This window comes from Pogona vitticeps, chromosome 3, assembly GCF_051106095.1.
Source record: "Pogona vitticeps strain Pit_001003342236 chromosome 3, PviZW2.1, whole genome shotgun sequence".
In the NCBI taxonomy this organism is placed as follows: Eukaryota; Metazoa; Chordata; class Lepidosauria; order Squamata; family Agamidae; genus Pogona; species Pogona vitticeps.
In genome coordinates, this window is record NC_135785.1 from 57,113,753 (window position 1) to 57,127,828 (window position 14,076).

The 14,076-nt window shown below is 41.7% G+C and overlaps 1 protein-coding gene across 1 annotated transcript in view; it reads left to right on the forward strand.

Moving 5' to 3' along the window:
• The window catches only part of CFAP58 (cilia and flagella associated protein 58), a 125,045-nt gene that overhangs the window by 55,210 nt on the left and 55,759 nt on the right, over positions 1-14,076 (forward strand). Inside the window, exon 15 of the mRNA XM_020788938.3 lies at positions 337-441. Within this exon, the coding sequence (XP_020644597.2) occupies positions 337-441 (105 nt within the window). The remainder of the gene's footprint in view (positions 1-336; positions 442-14,076) is intronic.

Here is a 14,076-nt window from a genome sequence, read left to right on the forward strand (position 1 = left end):
TGCATTCAGTCCTTTTAGTAATCAAACACTGATGCTGTTTCAAACACTAAACGAATTGCATATGAAGATCTCCATGATGACACTGGTCTTTGAACCAGGTACTATTCCAGTTGATAGGCTCAGCAGTGGGGGATTTCTACACAGACTGATTAACTTCTCTTTTTCCCTGTGATCTGCTTATGTTGCTAGGTAAATAAATTACATCGCTGAATTCTGAGCTTTATTCTGTCAGAAGACTGGCCTTGTTTAATGTGGAAGTTATTCTGCTTTCAGTAACAAGACATAACTTGAAAGACATAAAGCTTTTAATTGAAAAAGTGTATTCCTCTCATGCAGGCCAGCGACCCAAGTACCTATGAGCTGATACAGAAGATACATGCACTGCAAAAACGGCTGATCAGCAAGACAGAAGAAGTGGTTGAAAAAGAGTTGCTTCTCCAGGTACAGTCAAAATGTTGGATATATCCTGTTTACATTTATATGTTTCCTTTTGGTCATTTTCAGATCATTGGAGCCTTCTTTCCTACCCCTCTGAAAATATGTGTGTGTTGCTTTTTGTTGTGAGGTATCCAGACATCTTTTAGTGTTGTTATGGGATAGCCTTTTCTGCAGGAACTCTATTTCCCAACCTTTTAGCAGGGATGTGCACTAGCACCAACATTTGGATTTCGAATTTGGAATTTTTAAAATTTTGAATGTCTCGGTATCCAGAACTCTGTTCTAATCAAAATGAATACTATACTGTATAGTCATTATTTTCCCCCTTAAAAAATAGACAAAACATTTTTAAGGATTTACCTGTATACTCTGACACCTTCCCAGTGATTGTGCCAGACAACAAGAGGGCACACAAACAGCTAGCAGTGCCTATGTACTAAGAAATGGCTATGTACTAAGAAATGGGCATACTGATTGAACCCTGAACAGTGGTAATGCCAGCAACATTGGGGAAACAGAGGTTAGGTTGCACTGGGGAGTGGGCAAATAATCTGGGTAGCACTGCCAGGCAGATTGGAGTAGCAGGGGCACAGCACAATTGAATGAGTGAGCACAATCTTGGAGCAGCAGTTGGAAGAATCAAAGAAGTAGAAGGAGGTGGCAGCAGACTGAAGCCTGGCATACCTAGTACTGTGAACAGAATGTGCCATTCTCTATTACTTAAAGGAACTTCAGGAAAGTTCAGCAATGGTAAGTTGACCTTAAGGAAAATGTTTTTTTCTCCAGATCCAGGTTCAAAGTGTGAGAGTATGGACTGACAATGTCCCCTGCGTGAGAGAAAAGTCTCTCACTGAGCACACTAGTTGGTGGGCAAGACAGCAGTCCTATTGCCATCTTGGCCAGACCTCCCTAAATAGACTCCTTCTCAGCCCAGTAAGATAATGATGTCTTTTGGCTTGCATGGCTCCTGCATGTACACCTCTACCTCTGCCTTGTCCTTCCTCTGGGGTGGTGTCTCTGGAGGACAGACCCCTGAAGTCCTTGTCAGGACAGTGTCCCAGAAAGCTTGTCCTGTTGTTGCAGTGATGAGGGACTTGAACCGTAGAATACAACTGCAGATGCTACTGTTTGGGGTGCTATGAACATTGTTTGCTTCTTCCTGCTATGTGTAGTCACTCAGTACTAGCTAGACCTTCTTCACTAGCTGCTGCTGCATGTGATTGAAAGTTGGATGGCATTGCCACTCCCCCCCTGCCCCACTGCTGTTTAATATCCATTATTTGCTAATTTGGGGATCCAAGGCGGAAACCTGTAGTGGAGGAGGTCTTTTGGCTGGCTGACCAAAGCCACCACTTTGGGCCAGAAAACTGCTGTGTTCTCTATGAAATTCCCCCATCCACATGGACTGTATGCTCATTGAACACATCAGCTCTTGGGGAGAAAAGTGCCTTCTCCACCATATTTTTTTGCCCCCTGCCCTGGCTGGATTACACAAAATCCTTACTGGAACATGTGTGAGGTTCACTCATATCTGCTCTACTTGAACCAGAGGCTTCACTGTCACTTCCTTGGCACACCCACCCACACTCTGTACTGCTGCCTGCTGCTCTTTCATAAAGCCAGTGCTGAACAGGACCGCTGGGTGACAGGTTTTGTTTGGGGGAGATCATAACAACAATTGCAGGATGTCTTTTTCCTCTCCCTCTCCCACTCCTCACAGTAGAACCTGCTGCTGTGCCTTCCCCAAGTGCCTACTTCTTCCACCACATCCATATGTCATACTGCTTGCAAGCTCTACCTAAAGAAGAACAGGATCTGATTTTGCAGAATACAAACTCTTCCAACAAATCTCTCTCTCTCTCTCTCTCTCTCTCTCTCTCTGCCTCTCTCTCTCTCTCTGCCTCTGTCTCTCACACACAGAATCTATGAACTTAATAGAGCTGTCCATATATACAAAATCTTATTTTTCTGCGTGATGTACCCCAAAGGGCCTTAAACCTAACAGAATCTTCCCTGTATAACATATTAATATGTTATACAGGGAATATTCTATTGATATGCTATATTAATAGAATGTTATTAATATGTTATTCCCTGGATGACATATTATAACATATTTATGAATCTACTAATCCCAAATCTCATTCCTAGCTACATTGAGTAAACATACACAATAAGGTGTAGAGAAGGTAAATGTAAGTTGAGGGTTCAGAAAAGGATACAGAGAAAACTGCTGTCGTACAAGCTTCCATCAGAGCATATCCTAATGGCAAATGCTATAGGGATTTATAAGCAGCTATGCCCACCTTTCGATTGGAAAGAACCAATATGGAAAGCAATACCTTCTGATAGCTGTGTCATCTTTTAAATTTAATTGGTGCAGAAGAACATCATTTAGAGGTTTTCTTCTCAATTCAGCCCCACTCCCTTGGGAAACCCATGGCAACCCCAGATCAGGACACTGAGTTCTCTGCCCCCATTACCCTTGATGCAGAGAAACTATTTCTCAGAGGATGCCTGAGAAATAGTTTTCACTTTCACATCATCCACTAGCAAGCAGAAACCTAGGCTTTTTCTTTCTAATCCATAGGAGTAAATGGGACTTCAAATATTAGGAATTATGATTACAGATATTTGGAACTATCAAACATAGATTTGGATCTATTTGGAACTATCTAAATATGGCATTCTTCAGTAAATTTTAAATATTACTGAATCTGGATGCTGGAAAAAATGCAGTTCATACTCCAGGAAGGACAGGCACTGGTGTGGAGATTTTATGGAATATGTCATATGTGTCATATGATGACTAGTAACTCTGATGTGAAGGAATGGAAGGAGAAGTAATTTTTTTTCAGACCTCCTAACTAGCTGGCTAATTTTTGTTTCCAATGAGCACATCCTTTGTGAGATGGTCTGACTTAAGAAGGCTTTCATCTGTCTTTTTTGACATACAGATTTTTTTAATGTTCGGGGAGCATTGCTTTGCTTCAGAGCACCAGCTTGAAACCACTCAACTACAGTAGGATGCATGGTGAGAAAGGGTTTTAGCCAAGGCTCCTATGCTAGTTCTCTGCTGCAAGATCTGCAGTTCTTTTCCCAGAACAGTGTCACAGGAGCAGAGTGTTCTTTTTTAAAAATTGTGCTATAGTAAGAGTATCTCAACAGAAAAATAATTTTACTCACTCCCCCATCTGATTAGAAATTGCAGTTACTTTGAGAGATATAATGCCATGATGGTGATTGTGTCACACCTGGATTGAGTATATTGAAAAGCCTTGAATATTATTGGGAAATCATGCCATGCCATTATTTTATGGAACTAACTGTGCTGCCTGTCCTTTAACTAACTTTAGATGGCAGCACTTATTCACATATAGAGAATCTTTGTTACTGCAATCCACACTTTCTGGGTAGAAAAATAAAGGGCAATGTTCTCTCCTCTACTTCCATTTATATTAAACAAATACCAGATGTATATGCCAGGCTTAAGGATTGCATCATTTTTCTGGGTCAGACCATTCTTCATCATTTTGATCATGCCTATAGTTATGACATTAGCAGAAAATAATACTACAGTAGTTGGATTTTGTTTTTTGTTTTTGTTTATAATGACTTTTGGTGGAAGACATTTGTATGACTAGATACTGTGTTTTCCATAGTGTGTTTCAACATCACTGCATTTGTTTGCAGTGAACACTAAATATTTCCTCTTTCACATGTTATTTTTTACTGTTGTGTGATGTATATTGATAATGTTGGGATTATTGCTAGTATCTTAAGGGAGGTTTGCTTGTCTTTAGAGCACACTTCCTCAACAGTTGGTTATGTACATTAAAAGTCACCCCGTATTTTCCTAGCAGAAAAAATGCAGTAAAACTGCAGGACAAATGGTGCTTCAGTCTGATGACACAGCAGTGTTTGAGTTTATATATGTGTCTTTCCTCAAATAAAACTGTGAATGTGAACATATCAAATATGTAGGAATTTTGCATTGCTGGGATAGCCTACTATGTGATAAAACGCAAATTACCAGTTGCAACTAGAATAGACCGACTGAATCAATTGAATTTACATAAGTGTTTATGTGCCACTCAGCAATTCATTCTGTCAGTCCACTTTGTTTATAACCAATCATTAAATTAAAGTCAGGAATACTGGATGGACATTGGATGGCAACCATTTTATTTCCATTTCTAGCAATGTTCCCAGCGTCCTGGAATCTATACTCGAGTTACAATACAGTGAAATAAGGGCATTGTTGAAACTATGTTCCAAAGCCCATATGAGAGGAAAAGATAAGCACAGGAAAAAACTAAAGGCTAACTGAGACACAGCATTTTATTTCCTTTGCTGTTTGTGCTGTTTGCACCATGTAGTGATGAATGAATACAAATCGTACTGGAATTTCTGTTCACACTTCTTCCTAAAAACTCACCATCTGTTTAAGGAATTGTTCAGAAATATGTAATTCAAAGAATTTGGAAAAAAAACATGCTGGATTTTTTGTTGTTGTTTCTCTTTTTAAGTAGATTAGTGCTATCATTCTGAACTTCTGATGTTACGGGAGGTTTGCCCCACTGTTAACCCATTTTGGAAATTAGATGTTTTTCATGACAGTCCTTTCAAATATGGTGAGCAAACTCTTTTAAACACTTTAAAGAATGACCTTCTGTGCCGGATTGTTGTTTTCCTCCGCCTGTAAATAGATTAACATTTGCAGCAGAGGCTCACGTAACTCCTAGTCTAGTGTGGAAAGCTGTCTTTCACAACTTTTCTAAAAATGATGAGGACACTGAAGAATGAACTTCTGTGATGTATTTTTGTTCTTGTTTGTTCAGTAGTGTAAAAGTGCTAACACTGAAAGCTTTCTACCTAAGATGCTCTTATCACCTCAACTCCACTTAGGCACAAAGCAGACAAACAAACAAAAGGGCAAAACCACAAACCAATTTGTAGGCATCCTTCAGTCTCAAGAGACTATGGTAATGTCCTATGAATAGAGGTCTTGGAACAACATCTGGTGTGGCTGAGAAGGCCAATTCAAGAGTGACAATCCCTTCCACACTGAAGACACATACAATCTGTCCCCTGTCCAGCTCCCTGATTTCGCTGGTTTTGGGACTGCCTCTTTGCTTTGGCCTGCTGAACAAGTGTCTCTTCAAATTGGGAGAGGCCATGCTGGACCACCTGCCTCTGTCAAAGTTTCCCATCTGTTAATGTCCATTCCCAAGGCCTTCAGAACCCACTTGAAAATATCCTTGTATGGCAGCTGTGGTCTCCCTCTAGGGCGCTTTCCCTGCACTAATTGTCCATACAGGAGATCTTTTGGAATCCAACCATCAGCCATTCTCATGACATGCCCAAGCCAATGTAGACATCGCTGTTTCAGTAATGTATGCATGCTAACAATTCCAGCTCGTTCTAGGACTACTCTATTTGGAATTCTGTCCTACCAAGTGATACCAAAAATATGTCATAGACAACGCATATGGAACGTGTTCGGGTTTCTCTCCTGCTGTGAACAAAGGGTTCAGGACTCACTGCAGTACGGGAGTGTGCTCAGGACACAGGCTCTATAGACCTGGATCTTGTTATATGCCGTCAGCTTCTTATTGAGTCATGCTCTCTTTGTGAGTCTTGAGAACATGGTAGCTGCTTTGCCAGTGCATTTATCCAGCTCGACATCTAGGGGAGAGAGTGTCAGAGATCGTTGAGCCAAGGTGCACAAAGTCATGAACAACCTCCAGTTCTTGCGTGGAGATGGTAATAGAGGGAGATGAGTCCACACCCTGGCCCATGACTTGTGTTTTCTTCAGGCTGATTGTTAGTCCAAAGTCTTGGCAGGCCTTGCTAAAACGATTCATGAGTTGTTGGAGGTCTTCAGCAGAGTGGGCAACAGTGGCTGCATCATCGGAGAACAGGACGTCTTGCATGCATTTCAGTTGGACTTTGGTCTTTGCTCTCAATCTAGAGAGATTAAAGCGCTTTACATCTGGTCTAGTCCGGAGATAGACACCCTCTGTTGCAGTTCCAAAGGCGTGCTTGAGGATGACAGCAAAAAAGATCTCAAACAGGGTTGATGCGAAGGCAGAGCCCTGTTTCATTCCACTTCGGATGTCAAAGGGATCTGATGTTGAGCCATCAAAAACTACAGTGGCTCGGCTCCCAGCAGTGGCGGGGGAAGTCCAGGAATCTGAGCATGACCGGGTTCGCCTGGTGCGGCTCGGCTCCCAGGAACGGTGGCGGGGGGGAACGTCCAGAGGGCTTCTCCGCTGCCATGGGAGGCCTCTCGGAAGTCCCCCCAGCCTTCGGAGGCACTATCGGTGGCGGCGGGGACCTCCAAGAGGCCTCCCATGGTGGTGAGGAAGGCCTACGGAGGTCCCCCTCACCGCCGATTGTGCCTCCGAAGCACGATTGGCAGCGGCCGGGGACCTCTGAGAGGCCTCCCATGCCGGCAGGGAAGGCATCCAGAGGTCCCCTCCACGGACGCAGGCTTTCCCAGGGTGGACTGGGCCTACCAGGGGAGGTCTTGCCCCAGTAGGCCTGGTCTACTGCCCAGGGAAGTCTGGGGAGTAGACCGAGCCTACTGGGGGAAGCCCTCCCCTGGTAGGCTTGGTGTACCAGGCTTTCCCGGGCAGTAGACCAGGCCTACTGGGGAAGCCCTCCCCTGGTAGGCCCGATCCACCCTAGGAAAGCCTGCGTTGGCAGGGGCAGGGGATCTCCAAGAGGCCTCCAGCAGCGGCGATGGCAGCAGCAAGGGACCTCCGAGAGGCCTCCAGCAGTGGCGGAGAAGCCCTCGGAGGCCTCGGGCAGCAGCAATGGCAGCGGCAGGGGACCCCTGGAAGCCTTCAGAAAGGTAAGCTGTATTTTTTTTTTGGGGGGGGGGTTCATTTGTGTGTGTAGGGGTTTTCTTGGGCCGGTTACGGATTAAATGGTTTTCAATGCATTTCTATGGGCAATGCGTTTTTGACCTACAGTCTTTTCGACCTACGGACACCGTTCCAATATGGATTAATTCTGTAGGTCAAGGGTCCACTGTACTGATTTAGATCTTGTGTCATCGGGATGGTAGGAAAACTACCGATGTCATCAGTACATAGTGAGTTACACAAAGTGTAACAATTCCTCTATCTGGGTAGGTCTGAGTATAGATTAATATTTCTATTCAGTGCTATATCACTTAGTGCATACAAAGAAACAGTTCAAAGAGGAGAGTTAATTTAAATAACTTCCTCAGAAGATTAAAAATTGGGCTGTGATAAAACTATATAGCAGCACAAAGTCAGAAAAATTAAATGGAGTGTAGATTTCCAGTAGAATGTAACCTCTTATGACTTCAAGCACATTTCTGCGGCTTGCTTGGGCATCTTTGAGTTGTACTCTGCTGCTAGTTTAACGTGATCAGTATGTGATAAATGTTTAACATGTTTGTGGTGTGTTTTATGTTCGTTTAAGTTTCATTTTGAACGGCACGCTGCCTTTTTAATGCCATAACATATTCTGTCTCCTATCTTGATGTTGGGGCACTCACCACTCTGGTCCATGAGCTCGTAGTTTCAAGATTAGACTACTGTAATGTGCTCTACATGGAGCTCCCTTGAGATGGATGTGGAAACTACAAATGGTCCAGAACACAGCCACCAGGCGATTAACTGTGGTAAAATAAATCATCATATTCCTGGCAGCCCTACACTGGTTGCCCATTTGTTTCTGCATTAATGCAGAATGAAGGTATTAATGCTTACAATGAAGCCCTAAATGGTTTAGGACATCAATACCTGGCAAAGCGCCTGCTCCTACCTAGCTCTACTCGTGTCACTCAATCTAGCAAGGCTGGGTGATTGAGAGGCTTGACCCCGAGAGAGGCCTGGAAGGAGAGAACTAGAAACCGGGCCTTCTCGGTGGTGACCCCTCGCCTCTGGAATATCTTGCTCATTGAGATTCGCCTGGTACCCTCGCTGGGAGTTTTTAAGAACAAGCTGAATAAATACTTTGTTCTTCAGGCAGGCCTTCCCCCCTTCCATCACTTAGTTACCTGTGTTTTCCCATCTTGCACTTTGCTTACTTCTCCTTTTTTGTTTGGATATTGTCTGTTTTAATTCTTGTTTTATATTGCTCTGACTGTAAACCGCCCAGAGTAGATTCGTTTGAATCTAGATGTGTGGGGTAAAAGCCGAATAAATAAATAAGTATTCTGTCTAATTTGTTCTGTTTCTGAAATCAGTACTGGTAAAATGTATGTTGCTTTCCTGCTTTCCCTTACTTTTTCCTCACAGTACTTCACACTTCCATTGCTCTCATTTTTTTCTTTTCCCCCTCTTCTCCTCCACCCACAAAATTCTGGCATATATGTTTTGTTAATAAGCTTATGTTCAAAAGGGCATAGGTAATAAATGGAGAGCTAGGATAATTTGAAAAAGCCCATACACCATTCTGGTTACAATATTTAATTAGCAAACTTCACTTTTGGGTCAAAATAAATGATCTGTTGGATTTGTGTAAATGTTGACATGTTTTTAGATTAGCTTGGGATCTTTGTTCACTTTGTTGCTAGCAATTGTAGTTATCTGAGCTGGAGTCCTTGTTCCCAGGGCAAAGTATGAGGTGTGTACCAATATAAACCGAAAGCCACTACTATGTATTTTATGTGAACAATCTGGATGAAGGCCCTAAGGCCCACAAAGAGTTGACATTTTCCCACCTTATGCCCCAGTTCCAAATTGCCCTGATCTCTCAGGGGTGCTGTGCCATTGCAAGAAAGAATGAGGTCTTTTCTTGATTCTTCTCACTCACTGAACCTTTCTATTATGCTGCTGTGGGAAGAAGGTGATAACCTGAAAATAAATGGATCCCTATACACCCCAGCTATAAATGCTACAAGGTTTAATATGTCTGAAAGAAGAGAAATCTTTACAGGACTTTCAGTAGATTTGGGCTAGTTTGGTTTCCAGAGTTTGAGAAGCTTTGGTAAAAGTGCTTGCTACTTTTGCCACACTAAATTTGAGATGACAGTGGTTTGGTGGAAGGAACATTGCTTTTTAAAAAATGAGGAATACAGTGAACAAGAGGATTAGAAGTAAACAACCTTTGTATATTGTTGGGGCATCCTGTGTATTTTTTGTGTGTAATTGTATGTTATCCTAAATAGACGTTGGGGGTTTAATATTATACATAATGAAATTACTCTAAAGAGAGCCCCCTTATGCCCATAGTAAAGGTAAAGGTTCCCCTTGACATTTAGTCCAGTTGTGTCCGACTCTAGGGGGCACTGATCATCTCCGTTTCCAAGCCGTAGAGCCAGCGTTTGTCTGTAAACAGTTTCTGTGGTCACGTGGCCAGCATGACTAGACACAGAACACTGTTACCTTCCCACCGTGGTGGTATCTATTTATCTACTTGCATTTGTACATGCTTTAAAACTGCTAGGTTTGCAGGAGCTGGGACATGTGATGGGAGTTCACTCCATTGCGTGGATTCGATCTTACGACTGCTGGTCTTCTGACCTTGTAGCACAGAGGCTTCTGCGGTTTAACCTGCAGTGCCACCACATCCCTATGCCGATACTATGTTATAATTATATGCAAAGTGTGGATAACATCAGTTGTTCTGCATTCACCTAACAGCATTAAAATGTTTGCAAAGGACATTTTAAATATTATATAATAGAGCATCTGTATTGATTAACATCTAGTTATTTCAGCTATTTTTGCATTTCCAAAAAATATAACTAATGTTTACATCAGGACCCATACCTGACTCTGAAAATGCTTTTTGTGTTTTTAGTTCAAAGGATGGTACAGACACTTTAGTGATTGATAATTTATCCCCTTTCAGTGAAAAAAGGAAGCACAGTTTAGCTTTGACAAACATTTTTCTTTTTCTTTTTCAGGATTCAATCCAGTCTAGTTTAGTATGTTTGGTGATGGGACAGGGCATGAAAGCTGAGAGCTGTCTCTAATTGATTCCTTTTTCCTGGAGTTATCATGACAATAGACATGCTTACTGATGGCAAAGAAGTATGCTTAAAGTTACAAGGCTTGCACTGATTTTTATTTTATTTTATTTTGTGTAAGAATACACAGAGGAATTATACCAGAAAGATTTGGATATCCTGGACAACCCAAATAGCATGGTTGCTGACCTTGAGCCAGACATCCTGGAGAGTGAAGTCAAGTGGGCCTTAGAAAGCTTGTCTAACAACAAGGCCAGTGGAGGTGAGGGCATTCCAGTCTAACTATTTTAAAGCTTAAAAGATGACACTGTTAAGGTGCTACATTCAATATGCCAGTAAGTTTGGAATATTCAACAGTGGCCAGACGACTGGATAAGATCAGTCTACATCCCAATCCGAAAGAAGGGAAGTGCCAAAGAATGCTCCAACTACCGTACAATTGCACTCATTTCACACGCTAGCAAGGTTATGCTCAAAAACATCCAATAGGCTTCAGCAGTATATGGACCGAGAACTCCCAGAAGTACAAGCTGGATTTCGAAGGGGCAGAGGAACTAGAGACCAAATTGCTAACATGCCCTGGATTATGGAGAAAGCCAGAGAGTTCCAGAAAAACATCTACTTCTGCTTCATTGACTATGCAAAAGCCTTTGACTATGTGGACCACAGCAAACAGTCCTTAAAGAAATGGGAGTGCCTGACCACCTTATCTGTCTCCTGTGAAACCTATACATGGGACAGGAAGCAACAGTTAGAACTGGATATGGAAACACTGATTGGTTAAAAATTGGGAAAGGAGTATGACAAGGCTGTATATTGTCTCCCTGCTTATTTAACTTATATGCAGAATACATCATGCGAAAGGCAGGACTGGAGGAATCCCAACCCAGAATTAAGATTGCTGGAAGAAATCTCAACAACCTCAGATATGCAGTTGATACCACTCTGAAGGCAGAAAGTGAGGAGGAATTAAAGAAACTTGTAATGAGGGTGAAAGAGGAGAGTGCAAAAAAACCGGTCTGAAGCTCAACATCAAAAAAACTAAGATCATGGCGACTGGCCCCATCACCTCCTGGCAAATAGAAGGGGAAGATATGGAGGCATTGGGCTCCGTGATCACTGCAGATGGTGACAGCAGCCCTGAAATTAAAAGACGCCTGCTTCTTGGGAGGAAAGTGAAGACAAAGCTCGACAGCAGCTTAAAAAGCAGAGACATCACCTTGTCGACAAAGTTCCGTATAATCAAAGCTATGGTTTTTCCAGTAGCAATGTATGGAACTGAGAGCTGGACCACAAAGAAGGCTGACCAGCGAAGAATTGATGCTTTTGAATTGTGGTGCTGGAGGAGATTCTTGAGAGTCCCCTGGACTGCAAAGAGAACAAACCTATCCATTCTAACGGAAATCAACCCTGAGTGCTCACTGGAAGGACAGATCCTGAAGCTGAGGCTCCAGTACTTTGGCCATCTGATGAGAAGAGAAGACTCCTTGGAAAACACGTTGATGTTAGGAAAGTGTGAAGGCAAGAGGAGAAGGGAACGACAGAGGATGAGAAGGTTGGACAGTGTCATCAAAGTTACCAACATGAATTTGACCCAACTCCGGGAGGCAGTGGAAGACAGGAGGGCCTGGCGTGCTCTGGTCCATGGGGCCACGAAGAGTCAGACACGACTAAACGACTAAACAGCAACGAAGAGTTAGAAATTTGGGTACTGTACTTATGTTTCAGTGAGGGACGTGGTCGAGAATTCAGTGTTCTCTGACATTGATTCACTGGGAGGGCAAAAGCATGAATCCTTACATTTGAGATAACCATTAATTTCGATTAGAACTTCAAAATAATATGTTGATTTTAATGATAGTTTAGTTTGAGAATGCCCTTAGAAATTTTCATATGAAGCAAAACCAGGTGTGGAAAAAAGGTTTTTTAGAAGATGAAGGAATTGTAACAAGTAAGAAATGAAGAAAACTAGTTCAACTCATTAAATGTTTCAATTCTGTATGTTGACAGCAAGTTGAATTTTTGATTTTTAATATTAGTGAATTAGTTTTCTGATTCTAGTCACTTTGACCTGAGTCAAGTATAATTATGCTTCACCATAGCCATTTCTTCTGTATAGTCTTATTTTAATTCAGATGATCTGTCTCACACACCTTTTAATGCCCATTTCTTCAAAGTGTTGGGTTGAACACCCATTTCATTCTGAAGAGAAATGTTCAGTCTACTTTGAGAAGACAGCCTTTTGTGTTCCATTTTCCAAATACTTTGAGGAGTAGCTCTGAGATAGTTGGAATTCTGTAACAATCTTGATTTTAATTACTTGTCCAGTTGGCATAGGTTTCTGTGCATGTTGTGGAGAGAAATTCCATTTCTTTCCCACCACTTCACTTGGTAAAAGACTAGTTTTAAAGAATGGTCTCTCTAGATTAGTATCTTGTGTGTTTTTGCTGGTTGCAGATAATATTTTCTGTTCTCCATGGACACCTTTAAGTGCAGGTTGCTGGCTTCTTGGCAAGTTAGACTGCTAATCTTTTTTGTAAGCTAGTAACATGAGTATGGTATTTACAATCTCTGCTCTTGAGATAAGAGAAATATAGCCCATGTGGGGCACCCACAGGAATAGCATGTTGAAGTTCAGACTCTATAAGTGACAACCAGGACCCACAGATCCATTTGCTCTCTCCATTATAAATTCTCAGAATAGAAGACAAAAGGGCATCATGCAGGCCATTTGAGAAAACTGGAATACATGGTTTTGAACCTGTGCCGCACTTTAAATTCCTGCTAGCATTTCTTGTTGCTTGAGGGACACTTTACAGTCCTCTTTGGTATTCAGGTATATTTCTTCATTGAGGTTAGACCAGTATTGAAGCAAACAAACAAAAATACTCAGACAAACTCAAAAATCCTGCATAGTATTGTTAGAATATGCTGTTATTTGAACTAGATATCTGTTGCCTAGTGGTGAATATCCACCAAGTAGCTTCCACTCTAGTTAAATTCCTGTTGTGTAGGATGAGGTCTGACTTTATTCCCTCTGACTCTAAAATTAATTAGTGCAGAATACTTTCAGGAAAGAAAGACAGAGATTTAGATTCCTTCAAAGAAAAGTCAGTAATTCTTCAGTAGAAACAGTAGAAGAGATGATGGAGAACTTCACTATATCCAAGTTTAAGTCTTGGTACATACATTACACCAATCATACCAGTGATTGGTTTGGCAATTGTACCTTCCCATGCCATTGGCAGTGTGAAACTCTTGGTATTATCGGTGAGGAATCCATATTCTGGCTTCTACCAATGATAGCGTCTGTTTTTGAGAGTTTTGTATGTAAGGAGGACCTGTAGCATGGAATTCGTCCATATATGATACAGAAAATATATTTTAGTTGTGTAAAGATCAGCAGTGCAGCAATGACTCCCCTGCTGCTGTGATAAGGTGAGTACTGTGCCTATGGCAGGAGAAAAGACTTTTTCAAAACATCACAGGAAATCTCAATATGGCATTCTGAACCATGTGAGTTAAAAACTTTAAGAAAAAATAATCAGTCTCAGGTAATGGTTGTTTTGCTGTGGAAGTGAATATTTTGTTAAAAAAAAAACAATTCTAGCAATCTAAACTTGTTTTGATAACAAAGATATCCCTAACGTTTTAAAACAGTGCTAATTCCACAATAAAACATG